The sequence below is a fragment of the Gobio gobio genome (genome assembly GCF_949357685.1).
Source record: "Gobio gobio genome assembly, chromosome: 9".
NCBI lineage: Eukaryota > Metazoa > Chordata > Actinopteri > Cypriniformes > Gobionidae > Gobio > Gobio gobio.
Genome location: NC_137115.1, coordinates 46,034,310 through 46,061,306, shown reverse-complemented (window position 1 = coordinate 46,061,306; position 26,997 = coordinate 46,034,310). Strand labels below are relative to the sequence as shown.

Below are 26,997 nucleotides of genomic sequence, written 5' to 3'. Positions count from 1 at the left end.
TGGAGGGATGTAGAAAACTGTCGATGAACATAGGTGAGTCGGCTATATATTTATTATTAACTTTGTTATTAAGAAAATTTTCGAGAGTAGACGGCTACATATGCTTTCGAATCACTCTCGTGGTACTTTGATGTCATAGACCAATCGGTCTGTAGAGCGCCGCTTCAAGCCGAACACACCTTAATTCAGGAACAAGACCAATGAATGAGTCACTGAATCATTTATTCAACTGATTTGTTAAAAAATGCTGATTCAATGTGCAACAGTTCTTCATGGCTTGTTCAAAATAACCAGCAATATTGTGCCTAGAAAGTAAGTTATTCAATATTAACTTATCGTTTACCGAACTGTTGTATAAAACAATATCACACGTTATATAATTTTTCCATCAGATATCACAGCCATATGGAAATAAAGCAGCTTTGGTGGTGAGATATTGGTTAATTATTTTAACGGAGTGCCTATTCAAACCAAGTGCAAATAGTGTGCCTTATTGGTAAGTGCTATTCGCACTAGCTTCGCCTAAAAATGCTTGGTTGGGCCAGACAAGATTTAAAACACTGCTTGGGTTTTAACGTCTTCAGTGGCACAATTTGCCGCATCTGACATGCATTCGAATCAGCCAATTGCAGAATTTATTCTTAACTCTTTTCTCATCACAAATCACACCAGAAATGCATTTACTTTCAATAAAAAATGAAGAAAATGTTCTAAATGTGGAAATAAAGTGCCTAACGAAATGTTTAATAATAATAAAAGCATTTATTGGGTAGGGTTAGGTGTAGGGAGCGATTTTATTGTCCCATTAAGGCAGCATCCATTTAATAATTTTAATAAATATAATCTTTACACTCTCTGTTATTATTGCATCCTGTTAATGTACAACAATACTGGGATGCAAATAGTATGTCAAAATAAAGTATAAATTACATGTAATTACTATTTACACATATTGCAAAGAACTGCTACTTTTAAATGGTGTAAATAGAATATATCAACTTAGTATGCTATTTCATTTAGTAAATAGCATATACAGCTATTTACACTTAGTGTAAATATCGTCTATCACTAAGTAAATATGTTATTTTCACTTAGTGTAAATAGAATCTAGCTGTTATTAACACTTGGTGCAAATAGCATCTATCACTATTTGCACTTAGTGTAAATAGCAATTATCATTAAGAAAATATGCTATTTTCACTGAGTGTAAATAGAATCTAGCTGCTATTAACACTTGGTGCGAATAGCTGCTGCCTTATTTTAAATATACTATTTTTGTCAAATTGAGTAAAGCTAATGAATATGATGTGAAATAATTACAAAATTTAAAGAACAACTATAACTGAAACAAAAAAACTGTAACAAATTGTACTCTAGTCCACTGGTTCTCAACTAGTTTGGCCATGGGACCCACATTTTCCCATGGTCAATAAGCCACGACCCAATTCTTTTTTTTTTTTTTAGGAATTTGACCTAATTCTAGTTTCTATATGTTTGATTAACAGTTTCTGTAACCCCAAAATGCCACTTGAAAATAAATCGTAGACAAAAACTAGTTTGGTAGTATTTAATAGCCTTTTAAGGTTTATTCATCAGTGTTAATCAAATTCTTGCAATTTATGTGTATGTCAAGTAAAGTTAGATGGTACTTGTGTGTTAACCATTCACTATTTCTCCAGCACTCCATCTCCACCTTTATTTTTTAATTTTGACTACATATTAAACAACTTTAAGTATCCTGCGGTTATGTAGAAGCATGCAGCAAATTAATTTGTGATCTGATTTCATAGCCAAATGCTGCATGCTGACTCGTATAAAATCTGTCAGGAACAACTTACAGACAAGGCTTGTAATGTGGGTTTAAAATTATATATAGAGAGTGGTTATCAGGAAGCCCCCAACTGACTGCTTTTGCCGAAATGTGACATCAACCCATCAGGGATAGCTGATAAACTTTACCTGGATGTTCAATCACTGTGGGAGTCTGCATTAAACAGGCCATTAAAAGACAAAATTAGGCTGTCAATGATAAGACAAAAACAGAGATATAGAGACTGAGAAAACAGGAAGTGCAAAGTCGAGACGTGCCACCTAGTGGGTGACATCCTGTTTCCCACCAAGCACCTCTCCAGGGAGCAAGGGCTTATAAGGAGGAGGACGAAGACGCAGGGGGGAAGGGACACATCAGCGGCAGATGTGCAGCCAACAGCCATGTGGAAATGATCAATGCGACCAATTAGAGGCAGAGCGCTGCGATACACACACAGCACGCCTTCTCAATCTAGTGTACATGCGAGTGTGTACGCTTGTGCACTACTTAGGCAGCGCCCTGTGTACGTTTCCAGCCAGTAGAGTTCTGTCTCTACCACTCAAAGTATTTTTGCAGAGGTAAACAAATAATCCAGAATAAATTATAAAATGAAAACAGGAGCTGAAAGACGTTGTCAGATGTGGAGTGGGGCGAGTTTGTTTTTCTGCTAGATACATAAGCGGTCCCACGTTCTTGCAGTTTTGCAGGGCTATTTCTAGCCTGACTAGCACAGGGGTTTCATTTACGAGCAGGCCAAACCCAAGGCCTTCCCAGGGTGCTTTGGGGCAAGGGGAGGCTTCGGCACGCTCTCATATGGACCTGAATCCCACGCTTCACAAACGAAGCCCTGCCTCCCACACACACACTCTCCTCTAAAATGATTTCCACATCTGTAGAGACAGCCAGAGTTTTTTAAGTGCAGCTACATGGAGAAGGAAAAAAAGTGGAGGGGAGCGTAGAGAACGGTTTGACCACAGACTTCCTCCTCAAAAATGAAACGTCAGCTCCCACATCCCCCACACCCTGCTGGTGTATGACACTCAAAAACACACACGCACAGCCAGCCTCCTGTGCGCATACATGCGTCCCTAGATTTATTAATAAAATAAAATATCGGAACAGAGCATAGCGAGCTAAAATGAGATTTTGAAGTGAATGAACAAACTCGCTAACTCCTAGCATATCATTTTAATGTTATTATACTAAAGTCGCATAGCGCTACTGATTCAGGCTACTTCATTGTCCACACATCTACGCAGGAAATGAGATGAAACCAGCAGAACGTTACTTGCGCTGCAGCCAATAGTGGCAGCCAAGTGCCTTCTTCTCTTCAGAGAGAAAAAGAGAGTAAAATGGATAGAAAGGAAAAAACGGCCTTCATTAGAAGTGTAGGCCACACACAGCACCCCATCAGATCTACTGGGACTATTTAAGCACACACACACACCGCTGGTAGGCCTAAACAAATGCCTGAAAGGAGAGTTTAAAAGAACTTTGAAGAGAAAAACCCTGATTGGGCATTTGTTTACTACAAATACAGCATCTGTTGAAGACCAAAAAGAAATGTATTGCGAGTTATGGTACAGACTGGGATCTGCCAACACACACAAACAAGACCAACTCTCTTCTACTAGTTCCACTTTCATGTTTTTTATAGAAAGTTACAAAATTAGGTTCCAGATGAAAATTGCAGCTCAAATATGACAGTGTTTTTTGTCATTTTAAAAGAATTTGGGTTTGATAATAAAAAGTCATATTTTGCAGATAAAATATTAATTATGTCAATAATAAAAAAAATGAATTATGAGAATAAAGTTACAGCATTAGGATTTTAAAGTCCAAATAGTATTAGAATAAAGTTTTACATTCTTAAATAAATAATATTAATACAAACGTTATTTAATCTTAGATTTTTATTAATTTTTTAATTTTTATTTTAACACATAAAACACTCATACTCAGAGTAAGGACACCAACTTAATTTAAATTTAGATATTTCTCCGAATAATAGACATGCATGAGATAACCGTTGACACACTATATTTAAACTGTATACCGTTCAAAAGTTTGGGGTCAGTATGATTTTTTTTGGCACATTAAATTAATCAAAAATGACAGTGATATTGATAATAATAAGAAGAAATGTCTCTCGAACACCTATCCGTATTCAGTATATTAGAATGATTTCTGAAAGATCATATGAATTAAAAATTGTTTGCCATCACAGGAAAACATTACATATTCAAATATATTCAAATAACATTTTTAATTGTTTTAAAATTGCAATAATATTTCACAATATTATTGTTTTACTGAATTTTGATAGATAAATGCAATAAATAAAATGGAGCCTTGGTGAACATAAGAGACTTCTTTCAAAAACATTTAAAAAATGTTATACCCCAAAACTTTGAATGGCAGTGTAGCTCAATAATTTGGCCTTGGACAAATTTAATGAGAAATATTTGAGTTCATATCCAAATTTCTGTCTGAAAATGAAGGAGAATAATATGCGAGTGCCCTTCATTTAATCTCCTTGCTAAAGAAACAACTGTGATATTAAAGTGATCAAAGAGATTACAGATTCAGTTGTGACTCATATGCATCTAAACTAAAATGGATTTGAAATTAACTGAATTAAAATGGATCTGAAAGTCAAAGTTCAGATTAATTAAAATAGTATGAACTGTAATGAATGGGGCAAAAGTGAACTGAACTGAATAATCTAGCGCCGGTCGCTGTGGCAACAGTGAGGTGTGTGACTGGCGCACTGGCATGCTTCCCCTTCTTTCAGACACGTGCCAGGCCATCATCAGCAGATTTGCAGCATGCGAGGGAAAAGAAAACCAGCAGAGGAGCGTCTGAAGCCAAGAGAGGAGGAGGCCGGTTCTGTAAGAGGGGGGCAGAACTCACACACACAAACTTACACGAACGCTGACAGAGGGGCATTGTGTCCCCACACCTCATGAGTGGAGCTTTTTGTGAGGAAGAGAGTGTGTGTTTGTGTGTGATCCCACATGAGTGCTAATTATTTGGCAGTTGCTGATCACTGGATTATTCACACATACAGACATAATGTGTCGGACAAAACTGCGTCTGTGTGTGTGTGTGTGAGTGTGAGTGTATTTCTCAAACATCTATATGTGTGAGTCAGTGCCCTCAAAAGGCCTTTCCTGGACTTTCCCTCTTTATGTTGAGAAAAAGAGAAAGACGGCCCACAAGAGCTTTATTTCACATGTCACAGTAAGTGCTGTGTCAGATATGAGTCACAGAACAGTTGTACTACAACAAAGACAAGTTGTCACTGTGACCCACTGCCCATATCTTATCTGTCTAATATTCTAAATCTATTCGTCCTACCTTCTTAGTTTCTCCTTTGACAGTAGGACACATAGCCCATGTCTATTTAAGCCACCCAAATGTTCTTGTACACACAGCAGCTGCCTCTCTGCCAGTCTTATAACTACTGAGGAAAAGGAAGTGACAGAACATTCCATTGCCAAGTTCCATGGCCCAAACATGATCAAAATGTCACCAAGCTACACACTTCTACCTTATCTGCTGTAAAAAAGTAAAATAAACTCAGACCAGTATGAATGTCTATAGTGGTCAAGGCTTGTTTATGCTGGTTGGTATCTGTCTAGAGGGTGGACCAGTATGGTCTTTCTGGGTGAAGATGGTTGACCAAGGTAGTCGTTGGTTAACATAATTAAGGTGTTTGGCAGACCAGCATCTAAAACACAACATGTGCTGGTGACCAGCTATGCAGGTCTTTTCAAAATACTTTTTTTTTTTTTTTTTTTCATGTGATCACTTTAAAAGAAGTTAATAGCACCTAATACATAAACATATAACATTATTATTATTATTATTATTATATAATAACATTTTAATAGGCTATATCATACTTGTATGTTAATATTAAATGTATTTAAATTATATTTATAATATAATAAAACCATATAATAATATCAACTGTTGTGTGAGGCAGTCATGTTGGAGTCAGGTCAGATTTGAGTCTGTGCGAGCACCATGAGCGTATGTACAAACCATTGCAGTGCAAAGATCTCCAGTAGAGCAAAGGATCATTAGTGTAGCGCCTGGTTTATACTTGCCACATCTACACCAGCGTGAAGGTGTGCACGACAAAAATTACGTCATGGTGGTGTGGACGGTCGTGCACTGTGAGTGTGTGAGACCCCATTACGCATGACGCTGTGCACTGCATTTTTTGTAACTTTGCGCATGGCTCCGCTTCCGAAGATGCACAACTTGCACAAGCAGGTATGTCTGTACCGGCATCATGCGCTTGTCTAAATTGATTCAAAGTCAAAGTCAAAGTCAACTTTATTGTCAATCAAAACCATGCAACAGTACATTACACAGCAGACTGAAATTGCGTTTCTTCCATACTCCAATGTGCAATATTAAAAATAGAGAAAGACTTGACACACACTAAGCACAGACTAACCATAGACTAAACATAGGACACCACTAGAAAAGTGCAAATAGATATTCCAGAAATATAGTTCGGTTGAGGTATTTTAGTGTAGTATAGTGCAATACAAGGTGCAATTTGGAAAAAGTGCAAGGTAGCAGCATGAAGATAAATAAATTTTGTAAACTTGTTACCTTCTTGTGCAAGGGGATATTGGCATATGTACATGGAGTAAAAAGAAAAATGTATTGTATTATGTAAATACATTATTTATGTATTTTAGTCTTTGTGTGTATGGGTTGTGGGGGTAGGGATTTATAATCCAATTTTCGTGAGTGAGTTGAGCAGTCTGATGGCTTGTGGAAAAAAGCTGTTGCTGAGTCTGGTAGTCCTGCAACGCATACTGCTGTAGCGCTTGCCAGATGGTAGGAGGGTGAACAGTTTGTATGTAGGGTGGGTGGGGTCTTTGATGATGTTTGTGGCTCTTTTGTGGCAGCGGGATGGGTATATGTCCTGGATGGATGGTTGGGCTGATCCGGTGATCTTCTCAGCTGACCTCACCACCCTCTGTAGAGCTTTCCGGTCAGCAACAGAACAGCTACCATACCAGACTGAGAGACTACTTGTTAGGATGCTCTCAATGGCACCCCTGTAGAAGGTGGTGAGTGCCAGTGGGGGGAGGTTGGCTCTTCTCATCCTGCGTAGGAAGTGGAGGCGTTGCTGAGTTTTCTTGACAAGGGAGGTGGTGTTGGTGGACCATGACAGGTCATCAGTGATATGCACCCCCAGAAACTTGGTGCTTTTCACTGATTCCACAGCGCTGCCATTGATGGTAAGGGGTGTGTGTGGTTTGCGATTTCTCCTAAAGTCCACAGTTAATTCCTTTGTTTTATTGACATTGAGATGTAAATTGTTGGTGTCACACCAGTTGATGAGTTGGTGTACCTCATCTCTGTAGGCTGAGTCGTCATTGTTACTGATGAGGCCCACCACCGTTGTGTCATCTGCAAACTTGATAATATGGTTTGAGTTGTATCTGGCACAACAGTCATGAGTCATCAGTGTGAACAGCAGAGGACTCAGCACGCATCCTTGAGGGACCCCAGTGTTTATGATGTTGGTCTGAGAATAGTTTTTGCCAACTCTTACTGTCTGTGGTCTGTTGGTGAGAAAGTCTAGTAGCCAGTTGCATAGTGGGGTGCTGATGCCTACAGCACTGAGTTTTTCCACCAGGTGTTGTGGGATGACTGTATTGAAGGCAGAGCTGAAGTCGATAAACAGCATTCGCACACAGCTGTTTTTGTTCTCCAGATGAGCCAGACTGAGGTGGAGTGCTGTTGCTATGGCATCATCAGTGGAACGCTTGGGACGGTATGCAAACTGGAAAGGATCGAATGTGGCAGGTAAGCTGGATGTTATGTGAGCCTTGACCAGCCTTTCAAAGCACTTCATCATGATGGGCGTGAGTGCTATAGGCCGGTAGTCGTTCAGTGTTGTGGCTGGTGATTTCTTACAAAACGAGTCTACAACTAAGTATTTTTAATGAAAATAAAGGTTTTTATGGTTAATAAAAATGTTTAATGAAATTAGAAAATATTTAAGAGATTGTTGATTAATTTAGTTCAACTCATTCTCACTCCCAAGGCGTCAAAATCCGAAGCATGGTCAAGTGCCTTCCGCGTCACAATGAAGACGCTAAAGGTACCCCTATACTCCATTCATTTCAGTTGTTTACCCAATGCATCAGATCAAGGCGCATTTCATTCTTTACATTTGTAAAAGCAGACATTATTTTATTAATATTTAAAGGCTACTTTTATATTTTGGAGCAACTAACCCCACTCCTACCCTAAACCTACCCACTTCTAAACAATATACAACACGTATAACAGGCAAATAAAAGTACAGTCACAGGTATTTATTGCAAAAACTGACCAAAAACAGTATAAAAGTATTAACTCATGTTGCATTCCAAGTCTTCTGAAGTCAAACGATATCTTCATGTAAAGAACAGAGTTGATCTTAATGTTTTAATGGCTGAGATGATGATCCCGCCGCTCCGTGAACGCACTCATTCGTATCTCATTCAAATAATACACACGACTCTTTACCATGACGCAATCGGTCACAAGACACACGAGAACCAATTACATTTTACAATCAAAGCTGATGTAATGACGCAATTTGTCACAAGACATATGAGAGCCAATGCAATTTCACTATGAAATCGGCAATTTTTTTATTTGAATGTGTGCATGATCTTTGGCGGACGGATACGCTGATCGCTTTTGGGGATTTCCTTCACACAAATCAATCATTTGGCCTCGGAACTCTTGGATTATTTGTACTTTTTGAATAAATTGTGCATGCAGTCGTATCTGCCTGTTATATCCTGTGTTTTATATCATATACTACACAAATGGTTAGGTTTAGGGATGGGATGGGGTTGGGTTCCATGTTTAAACGTGTCTAAATAGAGTAAATAAAATAAATGTAAATAAAATGATGCTGGGTGATTAAATTGAGAATCACACTCCAACATGTCATAATGGCAAAATCATAACCCAATATATGATAATCATGACGATAATGTTCCCATGCCGAATGTGTCTGTGTATGATGGCAAAGGTTTCTCAACAAATGAATGGAGCACCCAGCGCGTTGAAAAATGACGCCCATGGTTACCTTTAGAGTCTTCATTGTGACGCGGAAGGCACTTGACCATGCTTCGAATTGTTTAGTTTAATATACTGTAAACCTGAAAAATTTGGCAAAACTGAATTTAAATATTTTTAGTAGTGGCAATTTAGCTAATTCAGTAAATGCTAACTGGTAACACAATGCTTTGAATACATTTGCATTGCATAGCAATTGCTGAAAGAGGACAGCAATATAGACATTATACCTGTTCTCAAACTAAGCTCATCCTCCACTCGACACCATGATGGTAACCCCCCAAAAACCCATATTACAGAAACTCTTCTAAATTAGCATAACAAAGCCTTAAACACTACTAAATCTCCCATTTATCTTGCACAAAAACATTATATAGCACAGCATTTTAGCATTTACTGTCCTTTTGAGTGCCATGGCAAAGCATGCTGGGAAAAAGAAATCCCAACCCAGTTTCAGGTAAATTGAAGTTTGTCTACATTAAAAGAAACAAGTTCATAAAACTCAAAACAACACAACAATTCAGGTTACTTAAAATTAGTCAGTTTCGTGAACTCAAAAAAGAAAGAAAGTTCAAAATACTAATAAAAGTTAATTTGATTGAACTAATTTGTTTAATTTGAGTTTGACCTACTCAAACCAATAAATTTTTTTGAGCGTTAGGGTTACATATGTTCTCATATCCATATATTTTGATCTAAAGTCACAAGTAAAAATCTCAAGGTTTACGATTCTTTGGTTCTTTTGTAGTGTGGGTTTGGTGAAGTGTAATAAAAACAAACATGGTCACGTGTGTAGCTTACTTCTTCTCATCACTGCTTCCTGGTTTAGAGGACAAGTACTCTGAGTCGCCCCCTGTCATTCCAAAGAATAGTACAACGTTAACCGTGTCACGTATAAACGGCTCATCCATTTGGGGAGAAGCGGAAGCTCATGGTGTGGAGCCAGGCGAAAGTATAAGCCAGGCTTAAGAGCCCCCCTGCCGTCCATCCTGGTTGTCATACACTTGCTTGACTCATGGCCCTGAAAGCAGGATCCTCCTCCTCAACAAAGACATGACATACGACTCTCCATGCACTCAGAGAGACTGAGTCATATCTGTGTGTGTATGAGTAAGAGCAAAAGGCAGCTGTTCTTTCAATAAAGAGATACTAACAGGCCTCAAGGACACACACACACAAACAGATACACAGCAGAGCTATAACTGAAGAGAGAGGGAGTGAAGGTTAACATTTAAGTGGGAGGTGTAGCTACAATCCTGATATCTTTCAAAACTGACACACCAATTCATCTCACTCTTTTCTCTCAATGCATGTACATCTATCCATCCACCTATCCATCTGTCAGCCGCTGTGTTCACTTCAACGTTTTTCAGACTAGGTGACACACTGTGCAGACACAAACATGCTGAAAGTGTCTGTGAAGTTGCAGTTGAGCTCCAACACACACACACACCCACACACAAAACAGGTGCGGCCCGGTGCAGGTGTTGAGCACGCCTAGGCAAAGCAGCCAGAGAGATAGAGCATGCTTCTCTGTGTAATTAGAGACAGGCAGAAACTAAACGTTTGCAGTATTGTTTCAGCAACACACGCTCCAGACACTCCCACACGCACATATCCAAATTAACCGACAAAAGCCCTCTTTTGTTAACGCACTCACACAGAGGAAGACAGAAGCCCCACAGGCCTGAAGTTCTCTGCCCACGCCACCTGCCACAAACACAAAGACAGAGGGGTGTCGGTCCATTAGGGTCGTTCTGGCCCTCTGTCTCCACCCACAAATCCCTACAACCTACAATTAGGCTACACCTTTCTTCATCAGAATAACCCCCGTTTGTCTAGCTCTGACACATCCTGCACCACACACAAACACAATTGTTTTTGCAAACATAAGCGTAAAAACAAACTACTTAGGCTCATTTTAGGGAGTAATGTTTGTTCAAACATATCCATACTGTATGTGTGTGTGTGTGTATATATACACACATATATACATACACACACACACACACACACATATATATATATATATATATATATATATATATACAGTATCTATCTATCTATATATATATATATATATATATATATATATATATATATATATATATATATATATATATATATATATATATATATATATATATATATATATATATATATATATATATACACACACACACACACACACACACACACACACACACACACACACACACACACACATCTACATACACAAACACACACACACACACACACACACACACACACACACACACACACACACACACACACATTTCACTACTGTTCAAGTTCAAAAGTTTGGCATTGGTGAGATTTAATTTGTAAAGAAGTTTATTATGCTCGCCAAGACTGCATTTATTTGATCAAAAATACAGTAAAAACTGAAATATTTTTTTATAATTCATAATTTCATAACTTATTATAACTTATTTCCATTTTAATATAATTTAAAATGTATTTTTTTATTGTGATGGCAAAGCTACATTTTCAGCAGCCATTAGTTTTATCTCTAGTGTTACATGAATCATTCTAATATGCTGATTTGCTGCTCAAGAAACATTTCTTATTATAATTGATGTTGAACACAGTTGTACTTAGTACTTTTGTGATACATTTTATTAAGATTATTTAATGAATAGAAAGTTAAAGTATAGAAATGTATTTTAACAATATAAAATAAAAGTATTCATTTAAAAAAAGATTAAATAAAAAAAAAATCTATAGAATAAACAGAATAAATCAAATTTGAGGGATATTGTCCACGTAACTGCTTCAAAATGACACTTGGGAATCAAACGGTGGCTGGCTTTGTCTGTTCAAGTCTCCAAACAATAGTTTCTGCTGACACTGATGGTTGTAATTGTAAAAGCGAATCTTGGAAAGAAAAGGCCAGACCTTGGCAACATGTCCCAGCCACACTGTCTCTGTCTGTGCTTTCTTTTCTATCATCAAAAACGAAGAGTTTTGAGATTGAATTTAACTTTAGAAACTTATTTACAGATGCGCTGGAAAAATAAACTGCGATTTTGACGTAATTCAATTATACTTGTACTATAAAGGCATTTGTTTCTATTTATCATATTATCTATATGATCTATGTGAATCTTTATGCTGTATGATAGATGTAGATATTGAATGGAACACAAATTGAACTTCAGATACAGGACATTTTATTCTAATCACATGCTGCCATGGCCTATGTTTAAAAGCTATTTAAACACCAAAATCCATTTTCAAAATCATTTCATTGCTAATGAAAAAAAAACCCTGCACAAAGTGTGTGTCTGCTTGGGTGAAACATGCAAACTCACAAATGCAACCAGAAATAAGTATGCTCGTCAGAACATGAGTGCAGAGAGATGTGAGTGGACACTGAGTGGACACATCGCCCACCTGTGTCCTGAGAGGAGGCTCTTTCCTGGAATCAGCCAACAGGAATGTAAAACCACACAGAGCTGCTGTATTTCTCACCTGGACCCTTCTACAAGTGCAGAATAAAATAACCTCAACCCTAAAAAAGATCTGGCCCAGTCAACAGTACTGTCAAAGACAGAGTCAAGAACAAAGGGGTCTCGCAAAGACTCGAGATAACACCAACACTTAGACTCCAGCACGGACCTGCTATTCCCATACACTCTAACATCATATCTGCTAATATTAGAAGAACTATGATTCCATCTTTGGTTGATCATCTGTCTTTTCTCCATTATTGTTGTTGCATGCCATACAATTTATATACACCGATCAGGCATAACATTATGACCAGGCGAAGTGAATAACACTCATTATCTCTTCATCACGGCACCTGTATGTGGGTGGGATATATTAGGCAGCAAGTGAACATTTTGTCATCAAAGTTGATGTGTTAGAAGCAGGAAAAATGGACAAGCGTAAGGATTTGAGCGAGTTTGAAAAGGGCCAAATAGTGATGGCTAGATGAGCATCAGAGCATCTCCAAAACTGCAGCTCTTGTGGGGTGTTCCCGGTCTGCAGTGGTCAGTATCTATCAAAAGTGCTCCAAGGAAGGAACAGTGGTGAACCAGCGACAGGGTCATGGGCAGCCAAGGTTCATTGATGCATGTGGGGAGCGAAGGCTGGTCCGATAAAACAGACAAGCTACTGTAGCTCAAATTGCTCAAGAAGTTAATGCTGGTTCTGATAGAAAGGTTTCAGAATACATAAATGCATATGGGGCTGCCTAGCCACAGACCAGTCAGGGTACCCATGCTGACCCCTGTCCAACGCTGAACGCACTGGACCATGGAGCAATGGAAGAAGGTGGCCTGGTCTGTTGAATCACGTTTTCTTTTACATCACGTGGATGGCCGGGTGCGTGTACGTTGCTTACCTGGGGAACACATGGCACCAGGATGCACAATGGGAAGAAGGCAAACCGGCAGCGGCAGTGTGATGCTTTGGGCAATGTTCTGCCATCCATGTGGATGTTACTTTGTCACGTACCACATACCTAAGCATTGTTGCAGACCATGTACACCCTTTCATGAAAACAATATTCCCTGGTGGTTGTGGCCTCTTTCAGCAGGAAAATGTGCCCTGCTACAAAGCAAAAATGGTTCAGGAATGGTTTGAGGAGCACAACGAGATTGAGGTGTTGACTTGGCCTCCAAATTCCCCAGATCTCAATCCTATTGTGGGATGTGCTAAACAAACAAGTCCAATCCATGGACACCCTACCTCGTAACTTACAGGATTTAAAGGATCTGCTGCTAACATCTTGGTGCCAGATACCACAGCACACCTTCAGGGGTCTAGTGAAGTCGATGCCATGACAGGCCATGGTTGTTTTGCCAGCAAAAGAGGGACCAACACAATATTAGGAACTAATTATTGTTCATATTGTTATGCCTGATTGTTTTGCCTGATGTATGTAATGGATAATCCACAGCTAGGTGTGCCTTACACGATTTGAATGCATGGCGTACAGGCAAAGAACCACCCGATGTGAAGCTTAGTGTATTAAAATCATGTAACGCACACCTGGCTGTGGATTATCCCACTTATACCATGGTTACTTGCCAGCACTGACAAGGTAAAGTAGTCATTTGACAGGAAGGGTTGGAATTGTTATTTTCATCATATACGACTTGTTAGGTCTAGCATTGTCAATTGTGCACATTAAATGCATACCTTCCAGCCAATCAGAATGAAGTATTCTAACAGACCATGTATAAATATATATAATAGGCTATATTTTGCTCTAGATAATCTCTAGATAATTACTGCAATTCATCTCAATGGGGCACATTGTGGATAGTCTCATGAAAGTAAATCTTTCGCAAGAGGGGTGGAGAGGAGAAGCCTGCATCATCACCAGGAAAAATAACCAATTTTGCTTTACATCCAGAGATGGGAAAATTTCTCTTTTTTTTCTTTTTCTCTCTCTCCTTCTCACTTTCCAACAACGATCCATCCCAAACAGCAAAACTGGGTTTCTGAGCAGACCTCCATGTTTCCGAAGGAAAAGAGATGGACCGTGTTCAAAGAATAACAAAACAGACGAGTTCTACCACACACACACCTCAGTAGTAACAAATTATCTATATAGCAGTTGAAAAGGTCACTCAGAAATGTAGCTGTCACAATTCGTCCTGTGTGAGTGCCCATGAGAACCACCTGAGGGCACTCCACTCCAGACTGTCACTCCATCAAGGACTACATCACCCATAATCCTTTGCCCGGACTCTTCAACAACCATTGATTACATCCACCTGCACCCCATTACCTAGTTAGCTCACCCTATATAAGCCTGTTCATTCTGTCAGTCATTGCCAAGTCTTGTTTAGTGTTACTACTGCATTTCTGAGCGTTTCCCTGGTTTCATGTCTCTTGTTTTTGGATTTCTTGACTGTCTCTCCTGCCTCGTTTGCCTGTTTGGACTGCTTGCCTGTGTATGACCTTTTGCTTGTTTTTGACTACGAGTGTAGATTACCCTTCCAATAAAGCTGCATTTGGATCCTCAATCCTCTGTCTCGGAGCAGTACGTTACAGTAGCAAGCACGTAAAACTTCTGTACCATACTCTTCCAAGATGACAAAAGCTGTGATATATCACACAATCAGACAGTTATGAGCTATGACTGAACTCTGGATGTTGTAGATTTTGTGCAAACATATATGCAATGCGAAGCAAATATTGCGATGTACCATGTTAGGGGTAATTAGACATTTAGTCGCTTGCTATTAGCATGTTACTTATGCTTTAACAGTCTCATGTCATTAATTCATCAAAAAGCTTGCTGTTTTAGTAATTACTCATGAAGATACACACAAAGATGGTGCAAATGTTTGCCTGTCTTAAATTGCCAGTCTGCTTGATTGAACACGGAAAATATTTAGAGACACTGCGCTTCAATCAGTGAGTGTGATACATGAGCAGAACAGAGGGAACCTGGACGTAGGCACAGAGAGAACAATGTGATGATGATGTGCGGTCTTCCTGCAGAGCTTATTGATCAGAGGGGTGTGACTGGAAGGCCGAGAGACAAGGCCTGAGAAATCCGAGCTGGCCACTATAATTGAATCCCTATGGGGCAAGGCAAGAATATGATGGACAAAGCGTCCACCCTCTGATTGCATCTCCTCTCAGTCTGTTTGGAGTTTTGCTACTGGCTTTCCGTGAAGATCTTGCATAAGAGAATGTTGCACGGCCAAACACAAAGAGGCCATTTTCCCCTCCAACTTCAAACAAATTGGGATCAGATCAGAGGCACGTGAGATGGAAGCAGCAGGAATCAATTAGTGCACACGCTTTGATGATGTCATTGACAAGCAATCGGTGAACAGACCAGCTTCCGTTTGAGATCGCAGGAAACATGAGCCTTCACCGCAGCCCTCCGCATTTTTACGGAAATCTTAGTTTAACATCCTGCACGTGTCTACAAACTCAGATCAGATCTCACAAAAGCCTCATTATGATTAACCAGAGTTTAACTAGCACGATAGCCCTGACACAGTTGAACTGAAACGCATCAAATTGGAAACCAACAATGAAATTGCTGAAACAGTGTTCATTGAATTATTGAATTGAGGAGTCTGAATCACCTAGTGAATTTATGCATTTCAAAGAATCACTTGAAAAATGAAAATGATTCATTAGGCTCAATCCTCATCTTTACATTTACATTCTCAGTTCATCATGGATTTCATTTAGACCGTGTAGATATTGTGTTGTTTATGGTTTCGAAATGTCTCATTAACAAAAGCTCTAAAAAGCAGTTAAACTGAATTATTACTGAAAAATGATTAAAAATAGAGTAATAGGCCACAAGAGGCAAGCAAATGTACTTATTGTGTTCATGTTGTACTGCAAAACACTTTCCAGGTGGGATACGGGTAACGTTAAGGGACAGGTTTGGTGGTATGGCTAGGTTTTAGGGTGAGTAAAGGTGTACGAGAATTTACTGATTTATAAGATTGATTTATATTTACAAAATATAAATACAATGTAAAAATATGCATGTACACAATGAATCCATTGTATCAAATTATTAATTTAAATGTAAGTACACAGTAGTTAAAGACTCTGGGGTCGATTAAAATCTGAGCATAATCACTGAAACACACAAACTCGACTGGTTATTGCTGTTATAAATCAGCTGCAAAATCACTAAGATAAAAACACAAATAATCACTAGTTTGTATAGTGTATTTTTGGAATAATTGGAATAAACAATTATTTAACCAAGTAATAAAGTTTATCATAACAGTAAGCTGTTTGTGGTGGCTAAGCAATGTTGTAACTTGCCACATTAATATAGAATGTGAATAAAGTCAAGTCACCTTTATTTATATAGTGCTTTATACAATACAGATTGTTTCAAAGCAGCTTTACAGTGATAACAGGAAAATGCCTTTTGGCTGTTGTTCATACTCTAAGTGGAGGCTCATTAAATTAGAATTTAGAACTATCCATTTTAAACCTTTTGTTTGTCAGACTACATTTCTGAGTTAAGATTGAAAAAAGTATGAAGTGGCGAACGCTCCACCTCAACTGACTGGAATAAGGAGAGACGAAGATGAGAGGCCTTCGTCTGCTCCTCGTTTGATTCCTCCAGTGAGCATCGGCAGCTGTGCGTGGCTCCATGAGTGTGAACCCCCCCACCACCACCACCGCCACCCCCGTGTGTTCTGCCTTGGAGTTAACTGTCAAACTGGCGCCATGCAGCTCCACAACATGTTCCGTGGTACATGACTAGTCATGAATATGGAGATGTGCTTGCAAAGCGTAGCATGTAAACATGCACACATGTAGGAAAATATATGAAAACAGACGCGCATATACAGATTAATGAATAGTCACCAAATCCACGTAAACATGCACAATAATACAAATAGGGGTGCAGAATGAAACATACACCCACACACTGAGTTTGAGTCAGAGTCGGCATCTCGATACACACACTCACATCAGACTTGGAAACATGCTTAATAGTTTTGGAAACGCAAGACTATTAAAACACCAATTCCTGTGGTGAAGCCTCAGACTGCAGCCCCTTTCATAATGGAGTCATTTAGTCCGATTCTTCCTCGTGCTATCTGCCCCCAAGCGAACATTCTTACACACACAGACACACAGAAGATTTATAGCGTCTGAGAGAGAAAAACACCACGCCCCAGTGTGGCTCCGACACAAGGGCCTGCACACTGGCACCGAATCACAGGCACACGTACTGTTGCATTCTTCATCGCATAAATCCGTAGAATATTACAGACAAACAAGTTCTTCGCCTGTGCTTTCAGATAAACTCACAAGCATACAATCACAGACTCCTTCAGTCACAGCTCTTTAAAGGTAACTTTAAATTTTTTTATACTGTTGTGTGAGGTCTACTTGTGACGTTCGTGTGTTTTTTACATTCAAAAACATCATAATGAATAAGTAATAGGCTATTTTCTGCCATGGTTTTGAGGCTCTCTCAAGGCACGGTCGGTTTTGAAGACTTGGAAGTAAACGCCCACGGCTAGGATTGGATAAGCTTTGCATATTTAATGAGCTTCGGCTCCCAAATGAGTACGCGTGAGGCATTGTTTTTAAAGTGTGTGACAAACGGCAACCGGAACACCGGAACAAACACAATGATTTATCTCTCGTCCATCCGCAGTTAATATGAATGTTATTTTATATTACTTGGCCCGCCCCATCGGTGGATATATGTGCGCGCCAACGTTGCAGACAGCATGATCAAAACTTCCGCGATTGTGTTTTCCTTCAAACATCAAGTCAAGAGAGTGAACGCACATCAAGAAAGGAATGTTATTTCACTATTTATGATGATATGTATTGGTTGCCCGTCTGGAAAACACATAGCCCCAGGACGTTGTGCTGCCCTGTGACAGTGGTAAGTTATGTTTAGTTAGACATGTACACAATGTAACATTGTATTTGATCAGTAACAATGCAATACTATCACAAAAAAAAAATGTTTTACTCACATTAGTGATTAGCTTCATGCATTCATGTAATCTCATCCTGTCTGCAAATCCAGTCTCTTATTTACAAACGAATCCGGTGAAATGAACATACGTGCAATGCCTTCCCCACATGAGCTGGAACTTCATTAAAAATAAAGTTTAAACACTCATTCCTAATATTTTAATCTGAAGGAAGCTTATGCAGGGACTGTGTTCTTCCACAACCAGGCACAGCGCAATGTATTACTCTCTTCGGCATGTTTATTGCTTGGTAGCGCGATCCGTTTAGCTCCACGAGTCGGTGGGCGGGGCTACAGAAGTAGGCGTACATATTTATCAGTAGAGACGGCGTTTCTGCATCCTATTACGTCAGTGGTCGATATTCTGAGAGCTCACGTTTTCTGGGCCTGGTGTCAATAAAAGCTTTTCTTTGACTAACAAGGACGTTTTCAGCTCTGAAACTTACAGGATATTCTTACATCACGATGAACTTTTATATAATCAAAGGCTCAAGGGAAAGTTGATTTCTCAGTTCATCACCCCTTTAAGTCATTGATCGAGTAATGAAAGCACCAGATAAAACACTATTCGAAATACAAAAAAAATTTGGATTTTAGTATTAATTACTATTTTTAAGTTTTTGTTTTCAAAATAAAAGCAAAGGTTGTTTGAAGTTAGCATGTTTTAAACCTTTTATTGGTGATTACAAAATACATACAAGCATGTCAAAGTTTTTCACTTTTTTTTTTTTTATCGATTAATTGTTTTTTATTTGTTAGTATTTTCAAATCTAACACATACAAGTGACCCATAACACAAGAAGGTTTTAAGAGGTCTGCAGATTGGGGAGAAAAACTTTAATATAGAGTATAATAGTACTATATTATGAAATAAAACATATATATATATATATATATATATATATATATATATATATATATATATATATATATATTAGAATATTGTATTTAGGTGCTATTAAGGTTCACTTAAAACTTAAAAAATAAACATTTGGAAAGGAAAAAAGTTTAATGCAAAAATCACAATTTTTCAGAATTTTTTTTAAACAATTTGCTTTGTTTTCAGTGTAATAGGTCAATTATTTAATTAAGCAAATAATATGTTGTATTAATAATATAATGCTTTTTCACACACAGTAAATTTTCATACTTTTGGAAAAATACATTTATATTTTTGGAAGTTTATCATTTTGGAACTTTTGATGATCAATTTTGGGGTCCATAGTATCAAAACTTTGTTACAGTACAATACAAAATTAATCGAAATGCCTATCCCAACTTAAAATGTGAGCATGACATGGCTTATTTATGTTTCAATCCGCTAGCGATCCGTCTGTCACCCAATGCAGAGTTCCGATAGCCCACCATCCAGTGCTCTGCGGAGGGTCTTGGGCGAAATCTGGCTGCTGATTGAATCTTTTTGGCCAATCAGTTTACTACTCTCTTGCTGCTCTCCCTTCCCGAAGTGGAATGACAAAACCAAAGCCTCTTGGCATGGCCCGAGCAGACGGACCCAATTTCTGCTTTGCATAAAAAAAAGCAAAAACCACACACGAGCACTACGAATGAACAGAGGAAAGAAGGAGGAGAGGAGGAAGCAGCGCCAAGCATCAGATCTCCTTAAAGCCTTACAGCTGAAGCCTCCATCTCAGAGGAGATCACATTTCAACAAGATTGAGTTTAAGTGGTGGAGACAGAAGCTGCATGAAAGGGAGGGCGGGAGAGAGTTTCTTGCTCTAGTAATAGTAGTGCAGGAAAAATGGCACAATATAGTTTACAGAGAGCCAAAAGCTACAAGACTAAACTCTAGTGTTGAGCTCTGCTCATTTGAACCATTTGCATCAAATATCCAAAAGCTTAATAAAGTTTCCTTCAATGAAGCATGGTTAATGATCCACCGAAAAAAAAACGGAATTCCCTATACTTCCCATTTACATTCTGAGGGAGCGCGCATCACATTTTATCTTGTCATATGGTCAGTAAAGTACTTATTACTTTTGGGCTGATGGAATACTTGACTCTGTCTAAAGGTTGTTGCACAGGGAACGCTGCTGTTGGAGCTTCTGAGGAGCTCTGGCTGGGACAGGGTTAAAGTCTCCTCCCTGGGGCTGTGCTTGCTACCGCTAAAATTAAACCTCCCCACAGCTGGTTCCCATTAGCCTGCAGTGACACTAGGAGCCTGTACTTAAGCTGTGCTGCGGGGGCTCCGACGCCCCGCTCAGATAATACTGTCCCCCGCCACAGGCCAAGTTTAAACTGGCCCTGCACAGCTTCTGCTGGCAACGGCTGTGTTTTCAAACCAGGAGACATGAAGAGGAGAGAAAGGTGAGAGTTATGGAGGGAGCCCGTCTCTGGTGTGTGTGTGTGTGTGTGTGGGGGGGGGGGGGGGGGGGGGGGGGTGCATTGAGTCTGTCATCACATTTGAGTTCATCAGAAGAGAAAAACATTTACAGGGCCATAAGGAGCAAAATAATATGTAAAAAATTAAGATGTGCTATATATATCGTTATCATATCAGTAAGCAATATTATGAGTGGATATTTTATTTTACTGTTAATTTCTCAGATATAAATAACTTTTTTATCATCTAATTCTCAATTCAATGTAATCTTTAAAAGCATAATTCATTTAATAACACTGTTTACTGATGTAATCTTTAGTAAATCTCAAAATGAATATCCATTTTTCATTCTGTATATTTGGTTATTCACTTGTAGCATTTAAGACAATTCATTTTAGTGTTTTATTTTTAATAAATATATGCACAATGGTATAGAGGTTTACTATCAGACACATATTTTATGATATCAGCCAGAATTTCAATATCGATGCATGCCTAGAGAAAAAAAAGTATGTGGTCCTCTAAAATAATACATGTCAGTTAATAATGCTGAGTGAACAACTAAATCCCAACTACAAAATGCCTCGTGGCACATTTCAAAGTGTATTTAAAGATTTTTTTTTCTTTTTATCAGGCATATCATCAGGCGGCTGCTTATGAAGCCATATATTTAAGGTGCTTGTGCTGTTTTTCTTTACAACTCTACTTTTATCTCTAAATTGCTTTTACAGTTTGGGAGTCTGGCAGCGTAACATTGTGAGTAACAAATGAGACGTTGATGACTGATTTACGGTGTGAGAAATAAACCAATCGGCAGTCTTGAAAGGACATCTCAGCTAATAGGCAGACAGCGATCTCACATTCCTGATGACAGGCAGCACATATCTCGCATGGTTTTGCATGTTAGGATCAACTGCGAGTCTGAGCGCTTTCCGGTTAGGGTAATATTTTAGCTGTAGTCTATTAAAACCATAGCTCTTAAGAGGGATCTGTTTGTAGAAAAGGTTAACAATCAGTTTAATTAGGAGCAGAGGCTGGGGGCGCACGCATGAACTCTCCCGGTCTGACACTCACCGCTCCACAGGGAATTCACCATGTCAGACGTTCACCGTGTGTGTGAGTGTGTGTGTAGATGAGAAAAAGAAGAAGAGAGAAAATTAAAGGATGAAAGGAAAACAGAGGGCCTGTATGAGAAAAGGAGGAACAAAGTGAGAAAGGAAGGGAGGACAGACCTTATCAGCAAAGTTTGTCCATTCAGGATTTCCTTCCAAACAAAAGAGACAGGAAACTCCAACTCTCAAATGTGTTACATGGATATAAATCTGTCAAGAGCACTTGTTAGGGACATTGTTTTTTCAAGCTTTTTTCAACAACTTCTAAAGGTGATTTAAAACAATGACTTGGATGCACAAGACATGTCCAGATAAGGGGATACATTACACAGTTTGTTGCAACAACAATAGGTAAAAAATGGGTTGCCTTGAAGACAATTTCTACCTGACTGAAATGACTTGCATTTATGAGGATTCCCTCCGTTTTAAAGGTTGACATTATAACACAAAAAAACATGGTATTACTGTGGTTTTTGGACATGCACAAGGGTAATACCATGTTTTTGGACATGCCCCTTAAATTTAGACTGATTTAAATAAATAAATAAATACTAGAGATGGAATCGTAAGCTAATACTATGGTATTTCAAAATATACCATTATACAAAAAAATCATGTACAATAGCATTTGTACTTTCTAAGAGTGCCATGGTACATGGCCAAAAACCATAATAGTACCATAGTATTTTTTGTAAGCGGTAATATGTGCTGAAAAGATTTTAAGGTGTCTTTGTTACAGTGTAATTATACATATTAATTAACTATGTGTACTCACTATAGGGTTATGGTTAGAATTAGGTTTGCTGTAGGGCTAGTTGCAGGTAATTATGCTTTATAGTTATTACTATAGTAACTACATGTAACATGTGTGTGTAACAAGTGGGTAACACTTTCTTTTACAGTGTCCTTGTTACATATGTTACATGTACTTAGCATAGTAATAACAGTAAATTGTGCATAATTACATGCCACTAACCCTCAACCAAATCCTAATCCTACCCTAACGCTATAGTAAGTACATGTAGTTCATTATTATTAAACAGTATTTAAATATAATTACACTGTAACAATGACCAGTTCAATCTAAAAACAAAAGTAAAACTCCCTTAGCATTCCACGTAAATACCATAATATATGAATTTGGTAATCACCGTCTGATACCATCAAAGTACCATGGTACCAGCACAGAACTTTATTTTGTAAACAAAACCAAATGGCCAATGCATTAAAATGACCTATTACATGCCTTCCAACTCAAACAGAGTCAGTAAATATTGCGAGATATTGCAATTCGAAAGCATGTAAATAGTACAAAGCAGGTAGTCGCAACAATCTATCATGCAGCGCTGTGAGTTTGTGTGTCGGGGTAGGTAACTAGAAGTGTAGGGGTATGCATCGCGTGGGCTGTATTTTGAAGGCAGACGGTGTGAGGCTCATTAAAGCTGCATGGATCTGAGTTCTGGCAGAGGTGACAGACAGGTGGATAGGGTTACCAGTGAGCCCCGGCTCAGGAACACGCATGCTCGGCTGCCCGTCAGCACGGGGATCGACGCACACACCCTTCACGCCTTTTTAAATAATTAACAGCCAAAGATTAGTCCGTCAGCCTCGGGGCCAAAAGGTCCATTGATTTCTTACGGATGCATTTTTAATGAGCGCATCTCAGTGAGGCAGCGTCCGTGAAGAGAGGCTTCCTCGTACAGCGCAAGAAACACCAGCAGCTCTGCACGGGGCTTGTGGTAAAAACACAAACAAAGCCAGTAAGTGCCTCTCTAATGTCTCGCACTAACGTTCTTCTACACAAAGGCTTGAAGGGAAAGGCCTCAGGGGTGACCTTAAAAGAACCTATGGCAAAATGCTATTTAATCCGGCTCAAGCATTTCCTTTAATTGGTCTTGTGCGACCATCCATAAAGCTGTTGTGCCGACGGCATGCTTCCTAATCAGCCTTTATGAACTGTAAACATCTCGGCACCAGACTCTTTAAAGCGTTAGAAGACTTGAATTAAATTTGTATCGCATTTGGTAAGTGTGACAGACACACTAAGAAAGTGATCGCTGCATCAGCGGACAGCGCGGCTGACAGAGCGACTGACGGTGTCAGTTACGTATTTCCCTTTCTTTACAGTATTAAGTATCGCAAGAGATACAATGAGAGAAAAATCCACCTGAGAATCTGATTTACTGTACGCTGAGCAAGAGTAAATGAACAGGGAGCAGCTTAAAGGGATAGTTCACCAAAAAATGATCATTTACTCACCCTGACAGAGAACGAAGTCTATCTCTTTAATGTCACAGCATTTCAGACTAAATGCGCTGGATGAATGCGCTTTTTAAAAGTGATCTTACATGGGGTAGAACCTATGGTTATAGGCCTCTGACAGGCACGGACAGCCTTGACTAGAATAACAGAAATAAATACGGAGTTTAATAGTGGTTATAAATGGATTGAAGACGGTGCAGTGCAGAATGGTTTTATTTTACATTCTTATGGGTTTAGGGAGGCTATGCATTCCTTAAATCCAGAGAAACAAGAGGGAGTTGTTGAAAGACCCATTCAAAAATCTAAAACCGATGAGCGTGTCTGAAATAATACTGCTACAGAAATAAAATCCAAAGTTTAAACATAAAATGGGAACCCGTGCCATGTTTCATTCAAGAGGGACTGTTTTTCTTGCTGTCTGCAGTGTAATATTTCAAGGGTTCATTTTTCCTTGAGATGTGTGAGAGAGAAACGTATAATTACGGAAAATCAAGGCTTTTGCCCATCTAAACCGTGGATACGTCTGGTTTGAAAAAGCGAAACACTTCCTCTGCTGTGTGTAAAGGAAGGAAAAGACGAAAGAGAAACAGAAATGACTTCTTCAATCATTCCTCAGATTTCATAAATCATGCATGGGGCTTTTTTTGAAACTGACTACAAGTTTGGCATGTTACTATTATCACACAACACACCTTTACACATTTGAACGAGAGTGTGTACATGTTTATGATCTGAATTTTATTTTTTTGTTTTTTTTAAGGGGGAGATGAGAGCAGCAAGTAAGGGTTGAAATCGGGTAGGTGGGGGGTAATTGCAAATACAGAGAAAAAGTGTCAGGACTACCTTTCCCGTCTCCCGCTCGAAGTCCACATATTCTCGGGTGGGCGCCTGCCGCTGATCGCCATGAAGGTTGGCTGGGAAGAACTGCAGCGAGAGGTTGGTGCCGGTCGCCACAAAAGCCTTTTAGAGGGAAATCAATACAAACAGGATAAGAAAGCCAGGCCCGAGCATAAATTATGCAGCCCGTCATTTCTGTTTTCACATCAGAGAGGAGAGGAGAATGCCTGGAGCCAAGGCCAGCGCTCAAAACATCAGGGGGAAAAAAAAGGGAGGAGGGGATGAAGGGTGAAAGAAAAAAAACCAAGTCATCATTTTCTCTATTTGAGGTATTGAGTTACACACATCTGATTCTATTTTACCAACGCTTGTTGCTGGCAAACTGGGCTGCACCAAACCGAGTTTGAGAGAAGACAGAACGCAGGAGTGAATGAGTGACAGAGAGATAACAGAGACGGGGAGGACGACAAAAATCAATAATTGTTTTAAATGCAGCCCCTCACTTACATTAATAGCAGTACGGGTTTTGAATTATGGTACAATAATTCAATAACGTTCTCAAGGAACATGAGCAACAAAAAATTGGATTTTATCCTAAACTGTCTCGCAGATTTGTCTTGCATTTTAATTATAAATCCACAAAAATATATTAAAATCAAACTTCGTATTCACTTTCACTCAAAAATATTCACAGAGAGGGCTTAGATTAAACCAGGATTTAGGACAATTACGTCTTTTTATAAATGCATCTTGAGACAAAACAATAGCACTGACATATTTTGAGATATGTCAGTGCAAGTTGCTTTCAGTTAAGACAGCTCAAACATGTATTTTAATCTGGGACATGCCTTGTCTGTGCAACCGGGGGATAATTGTAAATTATATTAATCAATACTCAGCAGCATCGCAATGGGCATAAATAGACGGGGAAAGTTACTCTGTGAACCTCAGCATTTAATCTAATGTTGATGTTAGGGGCAAATAAGGCCAAACGTGACCACATCTTACTGATTAAAGAACTAAAGTGCACCATATACACGTCACAACACGGCAAAACTGCATCAGAGAGCATAGTGATTATTATAAGAAATATAGAAATTATACAAACACAATAAAATTATTTATTTCCATTTTATATTAGACATGCTTTAGTAATGTTTTTCATTATCACTGCTCAGTAAACTATACCAACCACGTATAAGGTTTTGTAAATTGATGTTTGTGATACATTTTTGCCTATAAAATATAATTAAATTAAAAGGTGCCATCAAACAGAAAAGCTGTAATGGAATCTTTTGTATCGATCCGGTCTGTAATTTTACACTTAGCTGAAAAAAAGTAATCTGAATTATTGTAACAGTTCTATTCTTAGAAATCTATCTCAAACAGCCCTGAAGACGTGAGATACAAACAAAGAGATAAACAAGCAAGTCAAGTCAAAGAGAAGGACACAAAGCGAATCTAGTGCATATCTCTAAATATAATGGAATCAGATGAAACTGTAAAAAAAATAAACATTTTCTCTAAACGGTTACATGCAGTCTCAAGGTATTTTTGCACATTAGACACGTCCGGGTTGATCTGCACCCGCGAGACGCGCTTCTGGTGGTAATTAAACGAAGCCGAGAGCCACTCTGTAAACAGCATTGTTTAATTATTTGTAGTTCTAATAATTAAGTGAATTACATACAACGACTTTACCAATAGGTCAGTGTAACAGGATATGGATCATACATGTTCTCGGTAGTGTTTAGCGCTCGCACAAACTATGAGGAAGTATTTTGAACACAGTTTTTGGCGATGACGTGACAGTTCCAGATCCCTAATCACGTTAATGTGTTTAAATATTGAGTTGCCAGCAACGATGCCGGGGTCAGTTAGTAATTGACCGGTGCTGTGAGGTGAGGTGAGGTGCGTGTACTCACTATCTCCGAGCGGCCGTCACGGCACGCGTTCTGGAAGCGCGCCTGCCTCTCCTCGTGCGGCCGATCGCGGAAACCGGTGTATTTAATCTGTAAACAGGGATGAAAGAATAACAAAAGAAAGA

General features: G+C 38.9%; 1 protein-coding gene across 9 annotated transcripts in view; it reads right to left on the bottom strand.

Moving 5' to 3' along the window:
• Positions 1-26,997, bottom strand: part of cbfb (core-binding factor subunit beta) — a 46,677-nt gene that overhangs the window by 18,411 nt on the left and 1,269 nt on the right. For all 9 annotated transcript variants that reach the window (XM_079825205.1, XM_079825201.1, XM_079825202.1 and 6 more), the window contains exons 2-3: positions 26,876-26,962; positions 24,957-25,073 (exon numbers count right to left, since the gene is read on the bottom strand). In XM_079825205.1, the coding sequence (XP_079681331.1) occupies positions 24,957-25,073; positions 26,876-26,962 (204 nt within the window). The remainder of the gene's footprint in view (positions 1-24,956; positions 25,074-26,875; positions 26,963-26,997) is intronic.